Source organism: Neovison vison, chromosome 6 (genome assembly GCF_020171115.1).
Source record: "Neovison vison isolate M4711 chromosome 6, ASM_NN_V1, whole genome shotgun sequence".
NCBI classification, from domain to species: Eukaryota; Metazoa; Chordata; class Mammalia; order Carnivora; family Mustelidae; genus Neogale; species Neogale vison.
The window spans coordinates 197,798,450-197,824,576 of record NC_058096.1 but is presented as its reverse complement, the minus strand read 5'-3'; the positions used below and the strand labels follow the sequence as shown (position 1 = coordinate 197,824,576).

Below are 26,127 nucleotides of genomic sequence, written 5' to 3'. Positions count from 1 at the left end.
TTCTTTTTGAAGGCTGAATACTATTCCACTGTATGCACATACCACATTTTGTTTATCCATTCCTCTATCGATGGACATTTGAGCTTTTTTCACCTCTCAGCTGTTGTGAATAATGCAGTGAACTTGGGTGTGCACGTATCTCTTCATCACCCTGCTTTCCAGTCTTTGGGATATGTACCCAGAAGTGAGATTGCCGGATCATGTGGTATTTCTATTTTTAGCCTTTTGAGAAACTTTCTGGTGTCTTCCACAGTAGCCACACCATTTTATGGTCCCACTGTCAGTGCACGAGGGCTCCAATTTCTCCCTGTCCTCGCCAACACTTGTTATTTTCTGCTTTTGCAATAATGACCATCCTAATGTGTGTGAGGTGGTATCTCAGCATGGTTTCGATTTACATTCCTCTAATGAGAGATGTTGATTAATCTTTTCATACACTTGTTGCCCATTGTTACATCTTCTTTGAGGAAATGTCTCTTCAGGTCCTTTGCCTGTTTTTTGTTTTATTTTCCTCTTAGATTTTCTAATCTTTTTTTTTTCAAGCTTTATTCTGGTATCATCTATTTTTTTCCCCATCAGGTTATCTATTTCCTTTTGTCAGGTTATAAGAGTTCTTTGTATATTTTGGCTCTTACCCCTTGTTAAATATATGATTCCCAATTATTTCCTCCCGTACCATAGGTTCCTTTTTACTCTATTGATCATTTCCTTTGATATGCAGAAGTTTCCAAAAAGTTCTCTTTGTCTGTTTTTGCTTTTTTTGCCTGTGCTTTTGGGGTTTTATCCAAAATCATTGTTAGATCCAGTATCTTAAAGCTTCTGTTGTGTTCTAGGAGTTTTATAGTTTCAGGACTTCTGTCCAGTTTTTTTTTTTTTCTATCCAGTTTTGAGTTAATTTTTGCACATGGCATAAGGTGAGGGTCCAGCTTCATTCTTTCACATTCCATTTTCCTAGCACTGTTTATTGAAGACACTGTCCATTCTCACCATGTATTTTTGGCACCCTGCTCAAATATCATTTCACCTTCTACCACATGAGAGTTTTATTTCTAGGCTCTCTATTCTGTCCTCTTGGTCCATGTATCTGTCTGTATGCCAATAGGACATTATTTTGATTATTGTAATTTTGTAATATATTTTGAAATCGAGAAGTGTGATGCCTCCGATTTTGATCTTCTGTTTCAAGATTGTTTTGCCATTTGGGGCCCCTTGAGTTATTTGAGTTACTTGGAACATGTCATGTTTATTTACATGTTTCATATATTCATTACTAAAAAATGGTACTGCGGTGAGCATGATGGGGATGGATAATATTCAAGTGGGTACCTGTGACTGGTTTTGTTTTTTTTTTTAAGATTTTATTTATTTATTTGACAGACAGAGATCACAAATAGGCAGAGAGGCAGGCAGAGTGAGAGGAAGGGAAGCAGGCTCCCGGCTGAGCAGAAAGCCCAATGCGGGGCTCGATTCCAGGACCCTGAGTTGATGACCTGAGTCAAAGGCAGAGGCTTTAACCCACTGAGCCACTCAGGCATCCCCTGGCTCTATTGCAGACTCCCTCCTTCGTGATAACCAACCAATTAAGTCCTGTATTAAAACCAGGGCTTAAGAAAATCTCTGACCATTTTATTCAGTGGATTATGTACTTTCTCTTCTTTCAGATCCCCACAAAGTTAAAAGAGGCATTGAGAATCGCCAAAGAATGTATAGAGAAAAGACTAATTGAAGAACAGAAACAGGTACATGTTACTAGCTCCTTAATGGCTTTTGATCTTTTAGTGTCCCCATCCTTTGCCGCCGTATTCACAGTGACTTACCTTTGACTGGTTGTTCATTCCATAAACATTTCCTGCATCCTTGCTCTGAACCAGGCTGCATGCTCAATGCTGTGAGGTAGCCAATTACTTCATAGTCCTACCCTCAAGGTGCTGAGCCTGTGGGGGGAGACAAGCACATCCATAACACATGGTCTTCCTTTATGATTGGGGCAGGCAGGGTAGAGGTGGGGGGCAGACGTGGTCCTTGCTCTGAAGGTGCTAGGAGCCACACTTGTCTTCCATAGAGGAGCAAAGGGCAGTAAGGAACAGGGGGAAGGGAGAAAGGTCTTCAGCTTCTGGCAGACTCTTCTCTCAGACATCCAGATCCAGGCTTGGAGGCAACAGGCTGAGAAAGGACAAAATTTTCATCCAAAATAACTTGATTTGGCAAAACATGTTAGAGATTTTCACTGATGTAGGATACACTTACATTTGGGATGAATTGTGGTCTGTCAAAGATTCACCAGCATCGAAGACTGACAAGAGCTCAGTCTCACCATGGATCTGAAGAAGAAAGGAAGAAGAGAAAGATTTTAGCTCGAAAGGTAAGCGTGGTGTCTCTGGATTCTCTGTGAATTCTTTTTTTTTTTTTTTTAAGATTTTTTTTTATTTATGAGAGAAAGAGAGAAAGCATGAGCCGGGGAGAGGGAGAAGCAGGCTCCCTTGGCCCAGGCTTGATCCCAGGACGCTGAGATCATGACCTGAGCCGAAGGCAGATGCTTAACCAACTGAGCCACCCAGGCACCCCCTCTTTGCGAATTCTTGGCTACATGTGAAGAAAGCTGTAGGTTAATAGTGCACATTTAGTTAATGACAAGATTCTGTGCTATATCTCCTTGAAAGCTAAAACTATTTCCAGATGACTGATGCAGCTTTTAAAAAAGAACCACATAATATCAGTGGAGAAATGGACTGTATAGTTTCCTGGCTTGCTGGGATGATTACAGCCTAACGTAATGGAGGAGAATGACTGGCCTGAGATAGGAAACTCAGCGTTCTTGGTTTTATTCCCCTTTTTGGTTGTGGCTCGTGGCTTCTTAACGTATTAAGTTATGAGGCCAAATATGACCTCGTATGTAGCTAGTTTCACTGTGTGCCTGGAAAATATTTGTGTTTTAACTCTCGGCTTCAGTGTGTTTATCCTTTGCTGCCCTCCATCTCTCTCTCTTATTTTTAAAGAAGTCAAAACGATCTGCTGTTGAGAACAGTGAAGAGCATTCAGCAAAATACAGCAACTCCAATAATTCAGGTAACTGGTTATAGATTGTGGTGGGGCCTCCGGGCCCAAGGGTCAGGATGAGGAGTCAAGAGTTTTTGGCTTCTAGTGGCCAGACACTGAGCAGTGTAGGGAACAAGAGAACCCTGCCCCTAGTAAAGAATTGTGACAGCATTCACGGGCTCACAGGACTCATGTGCTGAAGAATCCTCAGAGGTTATGGGGTAACCCGGCCTCTGCACTAATGGTGAGACTTGATCAAAGATGGGCTTGAGGCATGGATGAAAAACCAACCCAACTAACAACACGAGGCCTCCTGTTTGTTAGTAGAACCTTCTCGAATAGAAACGACCCTGAGTCTTGCCCCCTACTCTGGTCCCTACAGGGTAGGAGGAAGTGCCCTTATACGTGGGTTGAGGAAAGCACTGAACAGTGTGTGGGTGTGGTGGCGGGGGTGGCAAAGAGTATCATTCCAGAAGGGCTGGGGTGGCACAGAGCATGGTCCTCTCACCCGCTCCTGGCTGCCCCTCGCCCAGCCCCGGTGGCTGTGGACCTTAGTATCTCCATCTTCGGAAATGAGGGCCAGATTGAAAGATCCTTTGGGGACTTCAGTTTTTCCACCTTATGCATCCTACGAATCTTTTTTTTTCTTCCACCTTATGAATCTGTGAGGTAGAGTTCCACATAGAGAGGGCATGGCTTCATTCGAACCTGCACAGCTTCAGCTTAGCCTGGAGGGCCAAGGAGAGGGGAAGTTTTTTTAGGTTGAGGGATATCTGCGTATACTTTGAGATGGGAGAAGGGCTGAGCAGAGAGGGAGAAGCTGAGATGTGCAAGAGAGAGCGACCCGGAGGCCAGAAGGCCAAGAGGTTAGGATCAGGAGCCCAGCTGTCAGCCTCACCGAAGAGGAAGCCCATCCATCTCTTCCTGGGAGGCAGGAGCCAGGAGAACTGGATGAAGAGGCAGAAGCATTTAAAAGTGGAAGGAAGGGAGGACATGGAGGGTGTTCATAGCTCGTGCCTGCTCGGGTCTTCCCCGCACAGTCAGTGAAGAGATGCCTGCCAGGGCACACAGGATGCAAGTCCTGGACCGGCTGCAGCCAGAGGTAGCAGGCGGTGCCGGAGGGGCTGGAAGTCGGGAGCGGGGCTGTGGGGGAGGGTCGTGGACTTCAGGAAGAGGCGGGAATGTGCTGACACCACTGCCTGCAGACTTGAGCTGCAGAAGGGAGAGAAGTGGGGGAGGCCCCCAGTGAAGACCAAGGCCGGCTCCTCAGGGATAGTCGCTGCTCTGGCCAGTGGGCAGTTCCAGAGTTGGAGGTCTCCTTTCTCCACAGTTGATGAAATGGATATGGGCCAGTCATCATCAGCGTTAGGCTGAGACTCATGTCTCCACCCAGCATGTTGGACAGATTCTGTCCAGTGGCTCATTCCTTAGAAGGCAGAGAAAGCCTGGCTCAGTGTTTTCCACCTTCCTGAGACCCTGCCTGCCTGCAAGGCTCCGGGCCCCATGCACCCGGATGAGACTCCACAGACTCCCAGGACCCCGCCACGCCCTCAAGAAATTCAGGAAAGCCATGTAGCCATTGGTGGAAATGGACAGATCATCTCCAGACCCCACTGGAATCACAAATGCCATCTTCTCCCCTTTACATATCTCCGTCAGCACTGGAAAGCAGTGGAAACACAGGATGTGTTGGGTTTTACCTCATTTTTCAGTAAAACACCTCTCCTGTTTATAGGGAGGTGAGAGAATATTGCGAACAGGGAAAAGCTACTCACTCCACTTGAGGGAGATGTGGTTTAACTGGGACGTTTCTCCTCACGCCCAGTGTCGGTGCTGTGCCCAGCCTGTCCTGTGGGTGGTGGGTGAGGTGATGGTTGGAGGCTTCTCAGAGGCCTGATTGAGGCCCTCCCTGGAGCTTCGGTCACTCACTCCAGAGGACCTCTGTGGTGGGGAGGGGGCTTCCCGTGGCCACAGAAAGGCTTATGTAGGAACCTCTCTGCTCGTTGGGCTGCTTTCGTGTCAGGCTAGCAGGATGTTCTCTGGGGACTCCTGAGCAAAGGGGGGATGCTGAGAATATGGGAATATGCAGGCTGTTTTAATGGAAAAAAAGGGTTCTTACTGGATTTCATCTAAGAAGAGGCCTGGGAGATCCACAAACCAAACAGGCTGACCCTATCTAGTTGAACGTAGCTGCTGATTAAATGGAACTTCTGCAGAGAGCACTGCCAGTTGGATGCTGTGGAGAATTCTTGCTTCCTCTAGAGTGGCCTCCCCTGGATGACTTTGTCCCCTGTACCACTTGTGGCCACTGTCGTTTGTCATTCATTATGCAGGGGCAGAGGCTGTGTCAGGAGCCAGTTGCACAAGCTGTCGACAGCTCAGAGTTTGTTTCAACCCAGGCAGGGCATAGAAGGCAGCGGGTGGCAGGGAGCCCTTAGTGGCCTGGGGACGAAGCATACCCTGCACCCTGGGGGAAACCCTGTGGTCACTGGGTCCAGGCTCTGAATTCTCTGTCCCTCCCCACCTTTTACCATAAGACCCACCCACTCAGCCAAGTGCAGATCCTCAGACAACAGTGGATACCCCGCTCAGGCCAGATTCTAGATGTCTGTCTTTGGTCCCCAGGAGGGTTTGTCTGTGTTTTCTCTTAGCAGGATCTGGGGCCAGCTCACCTCTCACATCCCCGTCGTCACCGACTCCACCCTCTACAGCAGGTGAGTGATGAAGCCACAGTCCCTGCCACCCTCCTCTCACCCAACAGGAGGAGGAGTGGGGCCCTTTGCCTTCTGGCCCAGGCACAAGCATTGCAGGGGTCAGCCTTCTCCAGGGAACCCCTGGGGAGTGCACACTGGGAGAGCTGAGAGTCTCTCTGTCCCAAGTCCCACTTCATGAGGAGTGGAGTATTTGGTTTCAGAGGCAGCAGGCACCCTCTACCTCCAGCCTGCTCTCGTGCTAAAAGGCCTCATGCTGGGCTCCTCAGATCAGATCTTGCCCTGGTACGTGCTGAGCCGATCTGAGCCAATCGAAACAGTTGTGCTGCTGCTGGGGTACCTTGTCCTGCCAGAGCTCTCCCCTTGGGGAGCCCAGGCACAAGGTCGTTTTGTCACCAAGCAGCACTGGTGAAATGCCCAGGTGTGGGAGCGATAGAACCACCCAGCTTCTGCTTTCCTGATGACTATTCGTGCTATAACTGGCCTTTGTTTTGCCCTTGCGAATTCAATCAGATTACCATGAGTTTGGTTTGAAAAAAAAAAAAACATTGATGGGATGGCCCCAATTCCCCAAACCAGTGAGGTTGTGGAGCAACAGGGGCTGTCACTCGGCGCGGCTGAGAACACGAAACAGCATGGCCACTCTGGAAGAATCGGCGGTTCATTTCTAAAACTAAACACAGAACTATCATAGGATCCAGCATGCCTGCTCCTAGGTCTTTATCCTAATGAGCTTGAAACTCACGTTCACACAGAAACTTACACACAAATGCTTATAGAAGCTTTGCTCCTAATCACTAAAAGCTGGAAGCCACCAAGATGTCCTCCAGTAAGTAAACTGTGGTACATCCATACGGTGGAATATTATTAACATTAAAAAGAAATGAGTTAAAACTGGCATATTGCTAAGTGAAAGAAGCCAATCTGAAAAGACTGTATATTCTATGATTTCAGCTATATAATATTCTATAAGAGGCAGAACTGTAGAAACAGCAAAAAAAATCAGTGGTTTTTAAAAGAGGGGAACCGTAGGGAACTTCTGTAACTATCAGGTCAACTTTCTATAAACCCAAAACTGCTCTCAAAAATAAAACATTAATTTTTTTAAATGAAAAAAGAAAAAAAACATGGGAAGAATTGGTCTTGAGGAATATTTATAAGAATAGTCTCTAATTCTTTCCCTCTTTCTTTTTTGAATTAGTATCTCTTTTCTGACCATTTTGCATGCCTCAGAAAAACACACTGGTGGACCAGTATTTCTTTTCACTTCTTAAGGGAACCAGATGCTCTCAACATCAGAGGAGCTGGTTCTGCCTTTCAGAGCTTGTCAGCTCTGCTTGGAAGAGTTGCTGCAGCTCTCTGGAGGGAGGGTCACTGCCTGGGGTTGATTTATGAGTTGACAGTTCCATATTCATCAAGGCCTAAGGCAGCACCCAGGAGCTATCAAGAACTTTACCCATCTGCTCTCAAATCTTCTAACTGACCTTCCTGAGAAAATGACAAGCAAGTGTAAAGGGAATAGTTTGCACAGCTTACTTCTGGCTGGTGGTATCTCCTCTTGCTGACTGAGGATGGTTCCTGGTGGCTTGCTGCCGAGCGTTCTGGGCCAGGACCCGTTTTGAGAATCCAAGTTCCTGGTTTATGGGAATGATATTTTTTTCCCTGGCCGACTTTATGAGCAGCTTTTACAAGAAAGCCCCCAAATACTGTTCAAGAAAGAATACAGTCTTCTCTCTCTTATGTAGGGGTGACTTGTATAGACTAGTCAGAAATTTCTGGAACTCCACTGCCCAGATCATGTTCAGCCATTTAATGGAAGAAAGGATATTAATTTCACACCACTTAGACATTTGAAGGAAATTGATTGAAGAGTGAGAATCCATAAATGCTTCTTTAATGCACAAGATGTCTCTTTAGTTATACAGAGCACCTACTGTATGCATTAGAGTGGTTGTGGGAAGTTAACTTCCAGTTCTCATTTTTAAATGCCTTGGGGAATTATCAATCTATTTGGATTTTTTCGTGAACCCTCTGATTTTACCTGTGTTTTGAATTCGAGCTGTCTCATACTGTAGCAGGTTTACGTGAGATGAGGACATTTTTAGAATGAGAGAAGAAGGGATCTTTTGTAATTGGAGGCAATGTTGGAAAAACGTTGAGGTGGGTGGGAGCGGCAGGGGGCTTTACTGTGAATTTGATCGGACCTGTTCTGAAAGGGAGTTGTAAGGATTGAGCGGGAAAACATGTGAAGACCCAAGCACAAAGCCTGGCAGAGGTGGTAGGTTCCCAGCAATTATTGGCTTCTTTCCTTTATCTCCTCTCATGATTTGTTGCTGAACGGTCTCGGCCCTGAAGACTCTACTCTGACCTCTGCTGGGCACTTACTGTAATGCATCTCTTAAAAATGATAAGCATTCGCTTGTCAACCCAGCAACGGTGAGTTTATTCATTCAGTTACTCAGGATGCGTTGAATGAGAGCTTGCAACGTGCTGGACACCATGGTTGGTCCTGCGTTACAGGGATGAATAGGGCCCTAGTTCGTGTGGAGTCCTTTTTCCAGTGCCTCTCAAGAACTCCAAGAAATAGACATTATTAAACAAGTGCTTTCCTTGGGGTCCAACTCTGGTAATTTTTCTACTCCCAGTATTTCCCCTCTTTCAGTAGAGAATCTCTACCTGAAAAACTAGTGCACCAGCTTCTGTTCTGTGCAAGGCAGAAGGGAGCCACAGATAGTGGCTTGGTGCTGCTGTGCCCATTTGCTGCTCGGTAAATCCTTGTTGCTGGTTTGCCTGGGCTTGCCCTGCCTTCAAGGCCTCTGCTGGGTGAGAGCAGACACCCAGCCTACGGGTGGCATCTTCTGGCTGGTCAGTCCCTGCCTAGACTGATCCTCCTTCTAGGACAGGAGGCCAAGCTTCTCAGTGGGCTCATCTTTCTCACTGCTTCTCTGCACGCTGCCCATCTTGTTGCTGGAATCACATTTACTCCAATTTATGTCTTTATTTCTAGGTCAAGTTTATCATTAAAAAAAAAAGGCATGTTTATCTGGGAACTAAGTGAAGAATAGTGTCTTCTACCTTTATGATAAAAGGTAGTTTTCTCAATAAAGGAAGGAAAAATCTTCACTTTCAAGGATAGTATTCAACTCACAATTCCTGCTCAAGGTAGCTTCTCAACTCAATCTGGGAGCCCTTGGGAACTATGTTTTGGGCCAGGGAACCTAAACTTGAGGGTGAACACTTGCTAGTTCTGGGACCTTGGGCAAGACAGTTGGCCTCCCTTTTGCTTCTGCTTTCTCATTTGTCAGTGAGGATAGTAACAGTGCCTGCCTACAGGAGTTTTTATGAGGATCCAGCACATTCCATGTGTGTGGGGTTAGAACAGCACCTGGCATACACAAGCCCTCACTACACTGTTCCTTATCAGGAGACCTTGATGAATCACTTTACATGTCTGGGTGTTGGCTCCCTCCTCTGTCAAAGGCAAAAAGGTCAGAATTAAGGGGAGACTGTCTCATTGTCCCTTCTAATCAAGCATACTGTAAATCCACTGGGGATCCTGTTTGCTCAGCAAGAGATCAACTTAGGCAAGTTCCGTTGGCCACATTGTCTTCCTCCCGAAAAATGTCAGCCTTAAGCACGTTCGTGGTAGCTGACGGTGGTCTTAGGCTCCGTGACTTTTAGTATGGGGCAGAAGGACATATGATTATAAGCTAAGCGGTCTGCCTCTCATGAGCTCTCTCCAGCAAGCAGGTAAGGGCTGGGGCCTCCCCCATTCCTTACCGCCCTTCCTGCCATGGCTCCTCTTCCTGAGGTCCTTACCAGATTGATGGAAGAAATGCCATTTCCCTAGGTCTGCTGTTCATTCCTTTGGGAGGAGTGAGATTCTCTAAAACTTCTGCTTCGATTCTTATATTTTCAGTGAGACCATTCCTTTCTTTTCTGCTGAAGGTTATAGTTCCTGCCTCTGGAAAGTCACTCTTTCAAGAGCTTTAAAACTCTTTGTCCTGACTTATTTCATGGTAAATATCACCAACTTGTGTTTACACTTTGTATTCCTAGAACTGAGTAGTTTAGAAGGTCCCAGTTTATACACACACACACACACACACACACACGCACATACACAGATACACCCTGGCACTCTCTTTGGGAGTAGATAGGCCTGTTGTCTTGCTATTGTGTGTGTGTGTTTTGGGAAAGCTAACAGAGAAGAGACCCTCAACTATTGTTGTTTTTAATAAGCATATCTAACATATTTTAGGCATTTACTTTGTGCAAGGCACTGTTCTATGTAATTTAAAGTCATGGTTTGATATAATCCCCATGAATACCTTCCTTTCCAGTGAGAGTAGTTCCTACTAAAGCTCCATTTTAAAGGCAAAGAAAACGGAGGCCCTAGCGAGGTTAAGGGATTTTGACCAAGGTCAAGTGGGGGATGCTAGAGCCAGGATCCAAACTTGGTTCCGACCTTGAACATTTTCTGGGTTGGTTTTTTTTTTTTTTTTTAAGATTTTATTTATTTATATGACAGACAGAGATCACTAGTAGGCAGAGAGAGAGGAGGAAGCAAGCTCCCTGCTGAGCAGAGAGCCCGATGTGGGGCTCGATCCCAGCACCCTGGGATCATGACCTGAGCCACCCAGGCGCCCCTACCTGGTTGGTTTTGATCGAGTGCCTGTTCTCTCAGGTGCACGGTAGGGGTGTGTGCTGTTGAACACTGCTCTGTGGCCTGAAAAGAGCCCTGAAGGTAGAGTTGGAGCACTCTGGGCCAGAGTCCTAGCTCTGCCACTTTACAGCTGAGACCTTGGACAAGTAATTTCCATTCTCTGAAGCTGACTTCTAAAAGAATTCCTGGTTGTTTTTTTTTTAAAGATTTTATTTATTTATCAGAGAGAGAGAGGGGGAGAGAGTGAGCACAGGCAGACAGAATGGCAGGCAGAGGCAGAGGGAGAAGCAGGCTCCCTGCCGAGCAAGAAGCCCGATGTGGGACTCGATCCCAGGACGCTGGGATCATGACCTGAGCCGAAGGCAGCTGCTTAACCAACTGAGCCACCCAGGCATCCCGAATTCCTGGTTTTGATTAGGTACACCACAAAGCTTTATAAGCGGCGATGTGCTATAAAGTGGAAGCCATGAATGACCCGCAAGAGAACTCTAGCCCTTTTGCTTGCAGCTAATAATTTAAAGGAAGTCATTTTGGAGAGAAAGCTGGCAATTCATAGAAAACTCAGTGTGTCAGAATGAGTGGGAGAGAGGGAAGTTTCAAATCTAGAGAGCTGACGAGGGAAAACAGAGCCTTATGGGCACAGAGTGACTGAAAGCTTGAATAATAGGAAGGATGGTTGAGAATAAATAAGACACAAAAAAGAGATATATTTATTTAGAATGTTGGGAATTTCCAGACTCTGTCTGGCCAGGTGAAAGTCTGAAACCCATTCTTGGCTCAGAATCCGTGTCTCCGGCCATAAGAATTGCTTCTTTTTCTCGAAACCTCCACACACACACAAAGCAGTTGCCATCTTTGGGATGAGCAGGTCGGCCTTCAGTGTTTCTCTGAAGAGTGTGTTGGCTCTGCTCTTCTGCCCTCTTTTAGCCCTCCTTCCCCACCTCCACGCCCAAGGGGGTAAGGCTGGTGTGGGTAGAGGTGGCACAGGGCAATGTGTCCCCAGCATCCTCCCAGAGCTGTCTCTGGGGAGTGTTCATCCTGCCCAGCCCCTCTGCAGACAAAGCGATTCTCCCCGTTCATCAGGAACTCTGGGATTCTGTCAGGAAGAGCATTATCCTTCACATTTACCCTGGAATCTAGTCAGTTAAAAGGAAGACAAGAGCCATGTTTGCCTGGATTGTTTTCTCTTTAATAGTTTTATAGCCACAAGTAAGCAAATGTCACTCCCTGCCCAAATTCAGCCTGTAGAAGGTGTCCTTGGGGGAGGTGTGACTTGCCCCTGCCCAGGAACTCTGCCTTCCACCTACCCTGTGCTCAGGCTCTTCCCAGCTTTAAAAAGGCAGGTCTCCATTTTAGATTATAGAAGATCTGAGGAAAAGTGATGAGTTCTAGTTTTTCTCCCTTCTTGATTAGCTGTCCTTATTTAGCAGTAGAACTAATTGCACTTCCTGTACTCACTCCACTTTGGTGGGGGGCGGGGATTAAAATCTTCACAGGTCTTCTGAAGTGAGTGTTGTGCTTATAAACATAAAAATCCCATCTAGGGGCACCTGGGTGGCTCAGTGGGTTAAGCTTCTGCCTTCGGCTCGGGTCATGGTCTCAGGGTCCTGGGATCGAGCCCCACATCGGGCTCTCTGCTTGGCAGGGAGTCTGCTTCCCCCTTTCTCTCTGCCTGCCTCTCTGCCTACTTGTGATCTCTCTCTGTCAAATAAATAAATAAAATCTTTCAAAAAAATCCCATCTAAATGGCTCTGGGGGCGGGGACACAGAAAAAAAGTATGAAGAGGAAAGCGATTCTCTGGCAACTCTGTTAGCATGTTGACTCGCGGATTACTGTCTGAGCCTATTTTCCATGTTCTAAAATAGTCACCGTCTTGTTTACAAACCAGTGCATTTTGCGGTGAAGTGGGTCTTAGCTTGGCAGCGAGAAGAATCAACATGTGGTGCAGACTAATATTTTGCTGTCTCTTACTATTTGCTTAACAGACACTGAAATCTGAATAATGACGTGTGTCCCCTCTCTCTCTCTCTTTCTCTCTCTTTGCTGTTTTCAGTAGAGCATGCACCATTTTGAACGTGAATTTTCGGTAAAGTAAGCTATACTGATTTCTCTAACTTTAAAGATGCTCTGTTTCTGGATGTGAAATGGGGCCCAGTGTGTGGAGATCACAGAAGTGATGAACAAATGGGAAAGCAGATTTGGGACGATTTCTTTATCTGAACATCTAAACGAAATACAGCATCTTTAAAAAGCACCCAAATTACTTCATCTACATTCATTTCATTTTCACCATGACCTTCAAAATCTTCATTTCCACTCTGATTGTAGTTTTAAAACACAGCTCAAAACCTGCAAATCAACCGCATGGCATTTTGTTATATTTTCATTTTGGAAAGCGGGATCCCACAGTGTTGGTGCAGCAAAAATATTGGTTCCCTGTTACTCTGATGCAGGGAAAGAGTGTTAGCCGGCTGAGTTCTTGATTTTAGGAAGACAGTTCACCGGCTTTTATAACGGACAGTAGGGAAAAACAGTTCTCTAGAGCATCCCTACTAATTCTTGCGTTGGGACATGAGTGCAGCCTTCTCATCTACCTGAGGAAAAATACAAAGGCAGTTGCCAAGAGCTGGGAGCGTGGTCTGCTTCCGGGGTCACTGCTCTCTGCTCCCTCTCGAGGGTGGCTAGCAGGTCTGGCGTTGGTCTGGTGACCCTGTGGTCTCCCCGCTTCTATTCGCGGACCACAAAGACAGACCTGCAGAGACTTGTAGATGGCCCACTGCTAAAACTGGCCCCAAAGAAAGGGCAGTCCCCAGACAGTCTTTCCCCAAGGCTGGTGAGGGTCTTTCTGGCAAGGCTTTCCACCCTAGATCTAACTGAGGCTCTGGATTGCCAGGTTCTCAGTAGTTTGGTGAATGAGATTCTGGGGAGGATAGAGTAGCTGGCTTTGGGATTTTTGACTAGGAGTAGGTAGGATGGAAGAGAACTGTTTCGGAGCATCCCTCATCCTGGGTTTGGAAGCCAGTATTTTTCAAAGCTGGGTGAATTCAGTTAGCAACCATCCTTCCTCCCCTTTAAATTTTTAATTTAAATTCTAATTAACAACGAATGTAACACAGAATCTGTCTGGTCTTGTCTGTGGCCTGGGGCTAAGGGCTGTTGGGTACCTGTTGGTGGGGAGGAGTCAGGGAGGGGTCAGTGGCCGTCAGGCCTGCCTCAGGCCACATAGCCAGTTCTGAATTTGACCCCTATCAGTATTGCCAACTGTTAGAACGAGTTGTAGCTTAAGCTCCTTTTTTTTTTTTTTTTTTTAAGATTTTATTTATTTGACAGAGAGAGGTCACAAGTAGGCAGAGAGGCAGGCAGAGAGAGAGGAGGAAGCAGAGATCATGACCTGAGCCGAAGGCAGCGGCTCAACCCACTGAGCCACCCAGGCACCCCGTAGCTTAAGCTCCTTAAGCCCCGACAAACTTTAAAGGAAGCTTGTGGACTATAGAGAAGATAAAAAGAAAAGGCAAAAAAATCTTGGTGTTGGGCCTGCAGTCAGTGGCTGAGTCCCTGGGTCTGTTCTTGCTTCTTCTACTCCTGGTCTTCTGACCGTGGGACTTCCTCCCCACTTCCAGAGTGTTCTGAGATGGCAAGATGAGGTCTGGCCTTGCCCTGGTTGTACACCTGAATATCGGCCCTCATTGTCTCGGGCCCAGTAAGGAAAGTGGGCCTCGTGGGACAGTTAGGCCCTTTGGGTCCGGTCCAGCCTCCTGGGGACAGATGCCAGGGTTACTTTGTTCCTTACCCTTGGATGAACAGCCTCTCTTTTGGCACAGACCTCCAACGTCTCATTTGCTTTATAAGCACAGGTTACTCTTTGACACTTGTGACCGTCTATTTATTTATGCTACCTACTTATTCAAGGAGATTCATTTAAAGCCATAACAATTTCAAACCTTATGTGGAAAAATACAGATCCAGGTACTAAATATCACCCCCAACTCCCATACTCTGAGATAGTCAATTTGCACTTTTAATTTTGAGTGACTGGTAATGCAGCCAGAGTTGACGTTGGGCTCCTCATGAGGGCCAAGCAGATTTATTCTGTGCCAAGAGGCAACCTAGATCCAGGTCCAGCAGCTGAGACCCACTCTAGCTAGCCTCCCAGAGTCCCAGGCTGGAGGGGTAGCAGGTCTCTGGATGGCTCTTCTGTGCCTTTAGCACAAAACCAGTGCTATTGCAGCCCAGAGCCTGTCTTCCCTCTTGGAACCTGCAGTGCCTCTTCTCTCCGAAAATTCTGGAGCCCCTTCTGATACAAGGCAGGCGCTGAATGTCAAACCCAGATGCTGGCCAGTGGGTGGCACTGTGGGGCTTCTGCACCTGCTGGCTCCTTGGGGCACTGTTGGTGCTGCTGTTGAGTCCCAAGAGCCTTCAGAGACACCCCCTTCCTCCTGGGATTTCACTGGCCACTCTCCAAAACCCTTTCCTCGCATGCTTATTCTCCCTGCTCTTCTCACCTCAGCAAACATTGTGGGTTTAAAGTCCTTTTTATCTTTGTAACCCTGTAACACACAGCTGCGAACATTTTTCCCCAAGTCATCCTGGCAGAGAACATACTAGGACTTCATTCATTGGTTGTTCCTATGTAGTACCAGTGAGAATTACATTTTGTTCATTTGTCTGTATTTAGTGTTTATTCATATTGCTGTATTTTCACCGTTTGAGAATTCTAAGATTGCAGAGCATGAATGTATGTGTCTGTGTGATTCTTTAATTGCAGCTGGCTTAGGTTTGAGTAAGAGATGAAGGTAAGTGGTCTTCCATGAAATACAAGACTTTGGACTGTTATGTGTCACGCTCGGTGAAAAGGATGCTCTTAGCTAAGTACTTGGTGATCCTGAACCTCTTATCCATAGAAACTCAGGTGGTGAAGGGTATGTTTACTTGTTACCAGCACAGCTTGGCAGCAGGTTAGAGGGGAGGGACACCTAACAGGATGTGTTGCTGTGTAGGAGGGGCTGAGACTAAGGCCAGAAACAGACAGGGGAGTCACCGAGAGCTGCAGGATTCCCAGGTGACAGGACACGTAACTCTGCCGCACCAGCAAGTTCTTTAAAGCAGGTCTTTGGCTGTATTCAGCTTTTATTTTGTCCTAGGAGAGTAACTCATTCATTGATTCAAAACTGTAACTGCCACATGTTGGCATGCCTGGAAGCTAAGGGAAGCTTTAGATATGTGTCCAGTTCCCTTCTCCTTGTCCACTCGGGCGGAGTCTCTCCTGATGCTCAGCGAAGGTATAGGGTTATTGCAGCTCCGTTCTGTTCTGGGGTGAAGCCCCGTGGAAGGAAGATTCCGAGGAAGACTCCTCCTTGAGAAGACTGTTTTCAGGGAGAGAGCCTTCTGCCCCCTGCTTTGCGCTGCTAACAGTTACTAGCATTTTATATTTCTTTAATGCAGCCTAATAGAAAATGTTTATTCAAGACACACTCCCCTGGGGAACCCTCAAACCCAGCAGGCATTGTTCTTTGCCTAGCATCCTGAGTGGCTTGTCATTTTCTGTTAAATCACATCCTTCAAATATTGTGTGTGTTGGGGCAGCTAAAGAAATGTTCATCCTTTGTCAGTGATTGATACTCAGGTAGCCCAACTCTGTGCATACAAATGTCTGTCTTACTGGCTCAGTAGGTGCCCTGGACCTGCCTGAAGCAGCCGATGGAACTCTTCTTTGGGGACCACTGCTACAATTTGGAAATGGAGTTAGAGCCTCACCTATGCAGGGAGAATGTCACTGTGTAGAGTTTCATATCATCTGTGATATTCAGTCTTAGATGACTTATTACCTGGGGGAAATGGCAACCTTTAATTAATTCCCCTTTGATGCTTCTAGTTTTCTTGTTCAGCATTAAAAAAAAAAAAACACACACAGTATTGGGTATCTTGGTCCCTCTGCGGGAAAACATTGGCAGGCTCATCGAAGTCCCTTCTACCTAGGACTGAGCAGTAGCATGTGTGTGGGGGGCGTTGGGAGAGATGATACTGACTCTCCCCTTTCTCTGCCCTCCACCCAGGGATGTCTGCATTACCTCCACCTCCTCCACCTCCGCCTCCGCCTCCACCAGCAGCAGCTCCCTTGCTTCCTGCGAGCACAGAGGTGCCTACACAGCTCCTGCCCCAGGCTGTGAATGGTGTGAGCCGCGGGGCCTTACTCAGCTCCATCCAGAATTTCCAAAAGGGAACTTTGAGGAAAGCCGAAACCTGTGATCATAGTGCTCCTAAGATCGGCTAAAGCTTCGTGTTTACATTTGGAGGGAAAAGTTCTTTGTTTTTTCCTCCCACCTCCAGCCCCTGAAGTACTCTCTTTCTGGATGAATGAGCCAGGACAGCCACTTGCTGTCTTGCAGATGCTCATACAAGAAGCTTCTCAAGAGGGGAATATTCAAGTAGAATAAAGTCAGGCTGGCATTTCTGCCTTAAGAAATATTTATTTTGCTCCTTTATTGCCATTTTAAAGGAGTCTGGTTCATCCTCTAATGGGCATCTTTCGGGGGCAGCAGCATATTGGAGTCAGCCTTTTCACCCACTGAAGGAAAGGGACACAAAAGCAATGACCACGTCCAGTCACAGCAGTGAATGACCTTTGTGTTGCAATCCCTCCTCTCCCATCACACAGCTCCCAGAAACGTTCCTCTCTTTTCTCTATAAAGCATTTTCTGGTTATTTCTTAGACAACTCCCATTTTTGCTACCTTATTTCATCTTAGACATTATTAACACTGTAGTCTGAAGCCTAGTTATGTCGTGGAGTGAGAGAAGCAACTGAGTTCTTCCTTTTCCATGCGGATAGACAGGCAAGTCAAGTCCGGAACCCTCTCTAGGTTCTAACAGGAATACCATTGTGGTTATAGAACTCAGGGCTGTGAAAGCAACCACTCGACTCATAGTTCCTTTTAGTTAGAGTATATTGGACAGGCAGAAAATGTTAAGATCAGGAAAAGCGCTTTCCAGATTAGAGGATCTCCTTAATCCTCAGCAATAAAGTCAATTTGTGGTTTGTAGGGGGAGGGGGCTATTATTACAACACAAGTAAATTTGGCATCCACAGAAATCAGTTCTGATTTTTGAAAGATTTATCCAAATACATCATCTTTCTAATGTTACTCATTTATTAGATCCTTTATCCTATGATTTGTTTAAACCCTTAAATAAATTGCACTTTAAAGGATTATCAGTAATCCATTTAAAAATTCAAGTACACACATCAGTGTTGGTTACTATGCAGAGAGAATGTCATTGTGTATAGTATAGTTTCATTTAATCTGTGATAAATGTTCAGCTGTATTTTTTATTAAAATAAACCATGTCAAGAAAACGTGTCTATAGCTTGGCTAGGCATTTGAAGTGGGGATTTTTTATGGGAACTTTTATAAAAAAAATATAGATCCATACAGTATTTCTGGTTTCCTTCTTACCTACCTGATGTCTCTTTTTGTCACATTTTCCCTCTTAATTACTAAAAGCTAACAATCCTGTCTTGCTATTTAAATTAGGCACCCTTTGTATGCTTCTATAACTAATTGTGTTTTCTGTCTCAACTTCTAAAGAGGACAGAGGACAGCATATGGTAGATTGTCTTTTTTGGCAACGGGAGAAATACTTGACATGAATTTTGGTTTATTTGGAGGGGAACCCTATTACAATTGGGCATTTGAAGAGTCTGTGGACAAGTTCCTGTTACAAATGTGATGGCAGTTTAGGTGATTAGTGTCACTCATTTCTTAACAGAAATTCTTAGCAGAATTTTAAGACCTCCACCCACCCCATGTTTATTACTTCAAGAATATAAAATTACAATTAGTCATATTAGGAATTCTTTTATTCCTTATCAAAACAATTTTAACAGCAAATGTAGATGATAGCTTTTACCTTTACATACAAGTTGTCCTTTTTGGATACATCTTTCTGCAAAACTCTGCCACATTCATACCTTGTCCTTAAGAGAGGTTAAAATTTTACATTAGCCTTATTCAAAGAATGTGGTGATTGTAACAGACCAGAAAAAAACCTCATAGAGTCTAGGGCAGGAGAGGAGTTTTTTCCACATACAAGCACATTTAAATTCTTCCAAGTACAAAAACACACGTGTTGTTGCTTTAGAGATAACTTTATGAATCATAAGGTCTTACAGTACAATCCAGGTGAAGTAGACAGCAAGTATTTTAAGTAAATCCCAACGACTTGAAATTCAAGTCCAAACTAAATATTTAATGTTTTCTTTATTGCAAATATGATGTCTTTAACCTGAGGTATAGAGTTGTCTTCTAGAATCTTTGCATAAGGCATGGGGACGTCAGCACCAGTGACACGAACTGCAGGAGCATCCAGGAAATTGAATGCAGGGCCTAGGAGAGAAGGAGGCTCACTGAGAGGCAAGAAAAGCCACTGAGCACCACCACCTTCCCATAGGAGGTATGGCTCTCCGAAAGAGAGAAAATCTAAAGGAATACTCATTATCAGGACTGTTTCTGGCTTTTTAAAAAACATTTACCCCTCCCCCACCAAAAACACCCATTGACCCAAATGAAAAATGCCAAGGTGACAAGTTAAGACTGTTGGCCTAGCTTCTAATCTCTGTCCAGTATCAAGGTACACACTATTTATTACAGTTTGAGTATTCTAGAACCAGTTTCTCTGAAATACCTTCCATGATCCTGGCACAAACTTCAGCTCCTACTCCAAACTGTGGCCAGCCTCCTTCCACAGTTACAAGATGATTGGTCTTCATGACACTGGCTTCTATTGTTTCAATGTCCATTGGTCTGATGGTTCGCATATTTATCACCTAAACAGACAACATAGGTATGATTTGTTGAGCCACTGCACCACAAATGTAGTCTCATCCCTATAATACCACTCCCTCTCTTACTTCCTGTTAATCTCCGGGTCTAGGAAGATCGAATCTGCCTATCCAAGAACAAAATGTAAAATGGGAAATTGTAATTAAAATGAAAATCTTTATCTCTACCACAAGTGGTTCTGTTAAGAATTCACTTATCCTCCTTTGCTAACTTACTTCTTGTCAAAACAACCAATAACTACCAACTGACTGCTCACTGTACACCAGGTGCTATACTATGTGTGATTCCCACAACCCCCCGAGGGGACAGTAAGTGTATTCTCCTCAGTTTACAGCTGATGTGGCTGAGAATAAGAGTACAGATCTTGCCCAAGTGTAACCAGCAAGTGGCAGGTCCTGGACGTGAAGGAGTTAGACCCTGATTTCCAAGTCTGCCCCTCTCCTGAACTCCAGCTCCAAGGCTGGATCCCAACTTGAGAAAGCAGGTACTACTGTAACAGATCTAGAACCTACACAGTAAAAAGCTAGGTATTTGCAAAGCAAGATTTTACACTCAGTTAACCTGTTAAAGAATTCAAACTCCTATTTCTGGGTCTTAATTTTAAAAGGAAACTTTCTGATTTTTCCAGAAGTGAATGTCCACATACCTCACATTCAATTCCCTCTTTGGATAGCACTGTTGCAGCTTCTAAGCAGTGGCCCACAGGTCTTGAATGGGCAACTACGGTTATGTGTGTCCCTGAAACAAAGTGGTCACAGATCAGAGGCCAGGTTGAAACCAAAGATGCTGTACTGCCCCACAGCCACTGTGGCTCTTGCTCATTTGTAAAATCTTCAACTCAACTCCATTCCAGGGAGGTGAGGAACGTGGCAGCCTTCCTAGAGATGAAATACAAATCTACTGGACTGAGAATTAGTAAGCATAAATGTATAAGCAAAACATGACACATTTCTTAACTTGATCTCATCCTATAATTTCCTAATCAAAGTAAAAGGCAAGTAACTTCAAGAATGAATTTGACCAGGTGCGCCTGGCAGGCTCAGTCAGTTAAGCGTCCAACTGTTGATTTAAGCTTAAGTCATGATCTTAGGGTAATGAGATTAAGCGCTAGTCAAGCTCTGGGATGGGCATAGAGCCTGCTTAAGATTCTCCCCCTATCTCTCACCTGCCACTGCTGACCTTCCCCCACCTCTAAAAAAACAAAAAAAGAATTTGACCAACATAAATATAGGGGCTAGATTACAAATAATATTTAAGATGTACTAAGTGCTCTTACCTTGCCTTTCTATTTTGGCTTTTCCAATGGGAATCAGAAAATCTTTTGACTGAGCTTCTGAGGGTAATTCAAAAGGAACTCCATACATCAGTTCATTTTCTAGCACCACCACTGAAAAATATAAATATTTAACAGAAGTAACTACATGACCAAATGTATATACAACACTATGACTCATTTTGCAAAAAAGTTTCACTGTGACAGTAGGAAGCCTCACAACTATTGTGTCTAGTAGCCTTGAGAGGATGGTTTAGGTACCGGCATTTATATTCTGGTCAATCCTAATTTTATCTATTGTAGTTAAATCAGCGTTGTAGGTACCTAGCAGGCCCCTTTACAGTCAAAAAAGCAAAAACAAAACGACCTTTTTGAAATCGGTCTTTACCATATCTCTAAATCATTGACATTTTATATGATGTATCTAAGCCTAACTAGAAGCTTTAACGGCTTCCCTCCAGGCAAAGATTGCGACTTAGTTCTTTAAAGTTCAAAAGAGACCCAAGGGTCATTCTACTGACCTGGATTATTATCCCGAATGGCTGATTTAATAAGTCCTTTTGCATCCTCTGAATTCCAGGGGCTGACCACCTTTAGGCCTGGGCAGTGCCCATACCAGGCAGCAAAGCACTGTGAGTGCTGGGCAGCCACTCCTGCTGAGGCGCCATTGGGCCCCCTGAAAACTATGGGCACAGGCTGAAGGCCCCCCGACATGTAGTAGGTCTTGGCAGCTGAGTTTATAACCTGGTCAATGGCTTGCATAGAGAAATTGAAGGTCATAAATTCACAAATGGGCCTCAACCCAGCCTGTCAAATCAGAAACAAAGATCTTTGAAAAACGAAAGTGATAAAAAGTGGCAACCACTTCAAAATTCAAACAATATTTTTAAAAGGTCGTGTTAAAAGAAGTATCTTTGGATGAGATTCATAAAGAGGATTACATACCATAGCTGCACCCACGGCAATTCCAGCAAAGCCCATCTATAAGTAAAATATAAACACAAGTGAAAATGCATAAAAATCAGAACAGTGTACACTTTAACATGCCCCTGAAAGGTCTGCTTCCTGATGGAAGACTTACTTCAGATATGGGAGTGTCTATGATCCTCTTATCTCCATATTTCTTCCACAGGCCTCGACTAACCTAAAATTACATGATGATCTCATTACTTTTAAGTGTCTATGAGGGCCAAAAGCCACCTCAGTTTATATTGCTTTATTGTATTTTGGGTTACCTTATATGCCCCATCATACTGGGCAACTTCTTCCCCAAGCAGAAATACCTTCTCATCTCTTTCCAGCTCCTCATCCATACCTTGGTTTATAGCATCACGAACTGTCACCTGTCACAGGTATGGGGAAAACAATCAACAAGGATTACTGCAGAATTATCTCAGATACTATTGAGGTTCTTTCCTTTTATAATTACCTAGGTTGCCTACAGCACATAATATAAAAACTATTGCTAGAACAGGCTTCTCTTTAAAAGTTCAAAGAATTCAAAATCTTTAAAAAAAAAAAAAAAAAGGGCGCCTGGGTGGCTCAGTGGGTTAAGCCGCTGCCTTCGGCTCAGGTCATGATCTCGGGGTCCTGGGATCGAGTCCCACATCGGGCTCTCTGCCTGCCTCTCTGTCTACTTGTGATCTCTCCCTGTCAAATAAATAAAAAAAATCTTAAAAAAAAAAAAAAGTTCAAAGAATTCGGAAAGTAACATTTTTATCATACAGCCTCACTAGTGAGTTTACTGAACTTTTTTTTTTTTTTAAGATTTTATTTATTTATTTATTTGACAGACAGAGACCACAAGTATGCAGAGAGGCAGAGAGGGCGGGGTGGGGGGGGGGAAGCAGGCTTCCTGCTGAGCAGAGAGCCTGATGTGGGGCTCAATCCCAGGACCCTGGGGATCATGACCTGAGCCAAAGGCAGAGGCTTTAACCCACTGAGCCACCCAGGCACCCCCCGAACACTTTTTTTTTTTTTTTTTTAAGATTTTATTTACTTATTTGACAGAGAGAAATCACAAGTAGATGGAGAGGCAGGCAGAGAGAGAGAGAGGGAAGCAGGCCCCCTGCTGAGCAGAGAGCCTGATGCGGGACTCGATCCCAGGACCCTGAGATCATGACCTGAGCTGAAGGCAGCGGCTTAACCCACTGAGCCACCCAGGCACCCCCCGAACGCTTTTCTTGATGTGTATCTAAGCTTAACAAAATTTGTCTACTGGCCAGACCAGCTCCTAAGTAGTTTCCTAAGTAGAAATTATACTGGGTTGTTTATTTCCACACTTGGTATAGCGTGGGACGGAGAACTGTTAAGGAGGCCCATATAAAACTATGTTTTGAGCACTCACTAGGTACCAGGCACTTCCAAACACTACCTTCAGAATCTATAAGTTATTTTACTAAACAGATTGGTAGAATCCTCTAATAAAAAAAAAAGGGGGAGGGTGGGAAATTCCTCAAAGAGTTGAACACAGAATTACTATGATCCAACAATTCCAATTCTAGATGGATGCTCAAAAGAAATAAAAGCAGGGACTCAGATACTTGTACACCAATGTTCTCAGCAAATCCAAAAGGTGAAAACAAATCCAAAAGGTGAAAACACCCAAATGTCCATCAACAGATGAATGGATGAACAAGATGTGGTATATGCATAAGATAGAATATTAGCCTTAAAAAAAGAAATGAAGGGCGCCTGGGTGGTTCAGTGGGTTAAGCCTCTGCCTTTGGCTGGGGTCATGATCTCAGGGTCCTGGGATGGAGCCCGGAATGGGGCTCTCTGCTCAGCGGGGAGCCTGCCTCTCTCTCTCTGACTGCCTCCCTGCCTACTTGTGATCTGTCAAATAAATAAAATCTTTTAAAAAAATGAAATTCTGACACATGCTATAACATACGTGACCCTTGAAAACAACCATGCAAAGTGAAATAAAGCAGACCTAAGAGAACAATGTAGGATTGCACTTACAGGACGTACCTAGAATAGAGAAATTCACAGGCACAGAAAGTGCAATAGAGGTTACCAGGAGCTGGGGGATATGGGAAGTTCCCTGTTTAAGGGGTAGAGTTTCTGATTGTGATGGTGACAAAGTTCTGAAGACGGATGGTGGTGACGGTCTCACAACGTAGTAATTGGACTTAGTGCCGCTGAATATACACTTCAAAATGGTAACATTGGTTTTATGTATTTTAGTACAGTAAAGATTTAAAAGGAGGGTGAGGGAAGAAGCGTCATGTCTAGTGTAGTCAGACCGCCCCACAGATTCCCAATGAGCCTGGCGAGGATGATATGCTGGTGTGTCCGGTGCTGGGTCCCAGAAGGAGCACGAGGAATCCCAGGCTGGACGTCGGAATCCGTAGACTCCAGGGCCGGCTGCTGTCCCTCTCCCCATGGCGCAGGCGCGTCCCCGGCCTCCGCCCGGAGATGGACGGCCCCCTCCCTGCCCCGGCGGGCGTCCACGCCACTTACCTGCAGCGCCGCCGGCGTCGTCCGGTGGAAGCGCCTCCTCAGCAGCCCGGAGACCTGGCGGGGAGAGAGAAGACGCTGAGAGGAGACGCAAGGTGGGCAGGAATCGCGCGCAGGCACGCGTGCCGCTGTGTACCTGTTCAAGGGGTCTCCGCATCAGGCCAGACACTGCCGCCATCTTGACTGTGTCCTCTAGCCGTCGCCGAATGACAACACAGCAGGACCGCAGTCTAGTCAGGCCCCGCCTCCCCCGCCAGCTCGAGCCAATGGCAGGGCGCGGCGCCTGCGTGCTCTGCCCATCCCCTCAGGGGCGAGGGGCCGAGGGGCGGGGCTGAGGTGGCGCGTTGGGTGTTTCCAAGGCTGTTTCTGGGGTGGACTCCAGCTAACTTCCTTGGGAGCGGGAGGTTGCTGCAATGCGGGTTGCGTGTTGGGGACACTTTCATAAGTGGTGGTGCTTGAAGCACGGAGACGGAAAGTCAGACTCTAAGGAACATAACTTGAGGCTGTTAGGTCAGCCTTTTGAGGGCACTGAAACCCTCAGGGCACCAGGTGTCGCTTGCGCACTCTCTAGTGACAGGGAACTTAATCACCTTATGAGCGAGTCCGGTCTTCACGGGACCGCGCTCAGTCTGTTCCCTGGAATGCGAACCAGAGCTTTCACTGATGCATTAAGCGCCTACTGTGTGCCAAGCATTGTGGTAAGTGCTTTACAGCTCCTTTAATTCTCACAGGAACCCTCTCAGGTGATTTCTGTTACCTCCAGTTGTCCTCAAGTTACTTTGGGTTGTCAGTCCTCAGAAAGTCCTTCATCCAAAATTTTCAACCTTCTATGGGCTTGACCAAATTATTTATTTATTTGTTTGTTTGTTTATTGATGGCTTGGGCATTTCAAAAGAGATTTATTAAGAGGGATTTTTCACTCACCCTCCCTTTTCAGACGTAATTTAAACACAGTGAAATGCACATTCCTACCACCTCAGAAAGTTCCCTCCATGTTTCCTCCCAGTCATTCCCCACCCATCACTGCACAGGGAACCACAGATCTAATTTCCATCATTGTAACTTAATTTGCCTGTTCTCGAACTTGAAATAAAGGCAATTTTAAAAAAATATATCTTATTTATTTAACAGACAGAGATTACAAGTAGGCAGAGAGGCAGGCAGAGAGAGAGAGGAGGAAGCAGGCTCCCTGCTGAGCAGAGAGCCTGATGCGGGACCGATCCCAGGACCCGATCCCAGGACCCGATCCCAGGACCCGATCCCAGGACCCTGAGATCATGACCTGAGCCGAAGGCAGCAGCTTAACCCACTGAGCCACCCAGGCACCCCTGAAATAAAGGCAATTATAAGACGTGTACTCTTGTATCTGGCTCAGCAAAGTGTTTTTGAGATTCATCCATGTTGAGTGTATCAGTAGTTTACTAATTTTTTTTTTAAATAATCTTTACACTCAGCATGGCGTTGGAACTCATGAACCCCCTGAGATCAAGAACTGCAAGCTCTTCTGACTGAGCCAGCCACTTGCCCCTCCTCCATTTGTTTCTGATTTAACATATCTAAGAAATCATTCCTAAATTCAATATCGTGAAGCGTTTCTCCTATATTTTCTTCTAGGAGTTTTATATTATTAGCTCTTATGTTTAGGTCTTTGACCCATTTTGAGTTAATTTTTGTATTCCATATAAAGTTGAGCCCAGTTTCATTCTTTTGCATGTAGATATCCAGTTTTCCCAATACCATTTGTTGAAAACGCTGTCCTTTCCATGTTGACTGTCATGGTACCCTTGTTGAAAATTATTTGACCATATACGGGAGAGTTTTCTTTTGACCTTTCTAGTTTATTTTTTGGTTTCCATGCCTATATTTATGTCAGTACCACACAGGTTTGTTGTTTTGTTTTGTTTTTTAAGATTTTATATATTTATTTGACAGAGAGAGAGGAGGAGGAGCAGCAAAGGGAAAAGAATAAGCAGATTCCCTGCTAAGTGGGGAGCCCGATGCAGGGCTCAATCCCAGGACCCTGAGATCATAACTGGAGCCAAAACCAAGGGTTAGACGCCCCACTGACTGACCCACCCAGGCGCCCCAGTACCACACTGTTTTGATTACTATAGCTTGGTAGTAAGTTTTGAAATCAGA

At 45.3% G+C, this 26,127-nt stretch overlaps 2 protein-coding genes across 2 annotated transcripts in view; one reads left to right on the top strand and one right to left on the bottom strand.

The window, feature by feature from the left end:
* The window catches only part of PXK (PX domain containing serine/threonine kinase like), a 76,797-nt gene extending 59,029 nt beyond the window's left edge, over positions 1-17,768 (top strand). Inside the window, 6 exon segments of the mRNA XM_044253301.1 lie at positions 1,662-1,739; positions 2,276-2,362; positions 2,997-3,066; positions 5,688-5,750; positions 16,468-16,649; positions 16,651-17,768. Coding sequence (XP_044109236.1) covers positions 1,662-1,739; positions 2,276-2,362; positions 2,997-3,066; positions 5,688-5,750; positions 16,468-16,649; positions 16,651-16,848 — 678 coding nt within the window. The 3' untranslated portion in view covers positions 16,849-17,768.
* A 485-nt stretch (positions 17,769-18,253) lies between these two features.
* Positions 18,254-24,220, bottom strand: PDHB (pyruvate dehydrogenase E1 subunit beta). Its single transcript, XM_044253302.1, has 10 exons — positions 24,125-24,220; positions 23,992-24,045; positions 21,762-21,869; positions 21,608-21,670; positions 21,472-21,507; positions 21,048-21,333; positions 20,530-20,640; positions 19,900-19,991; positions 19,096-19,237; positions 18,254-18,797 (listed from the first exon to the last, which is right to left on the bottom strand). Exons 1-10 carry the CDS (start codon positions 24,164-24,166, stop codon positions 18,652-18,654), a joined length of 1,080 nt encoding a protein of 359 aa, XP_044109237.1. The 5' UTR covers positions 24,167-24,220; the 3' UTR covers positions 18,254-18,651.
* Between the last annotated feature and the right edge of the window lie 1,907 nt (positions 24,221-26,127).

Bases quoted from the DNA above. Each gene is read 5' to 3' on its own strand.
- PDHB (XM_044253302.1), bottom strand. From the start codon at position 24,166: ATGGCGGCAGTGTCTGGCCTGATGCGGAGACCCCTTGAACAG. The intron at 20,641-21,047 runs GTCAGTAGAATG...TATATTTTTCAG, and splicing joins CATTCGGGATAATAATCCAG to TGGTGGTGCTAGAAAATGAA. The intron at 19,238-19,899 runs GTATGTGGACAT...TTGTCTGTTTAG, and splicing joins AAGAGGGAATTGAATGTGAG to GTGATAAATATGCGAACCAT.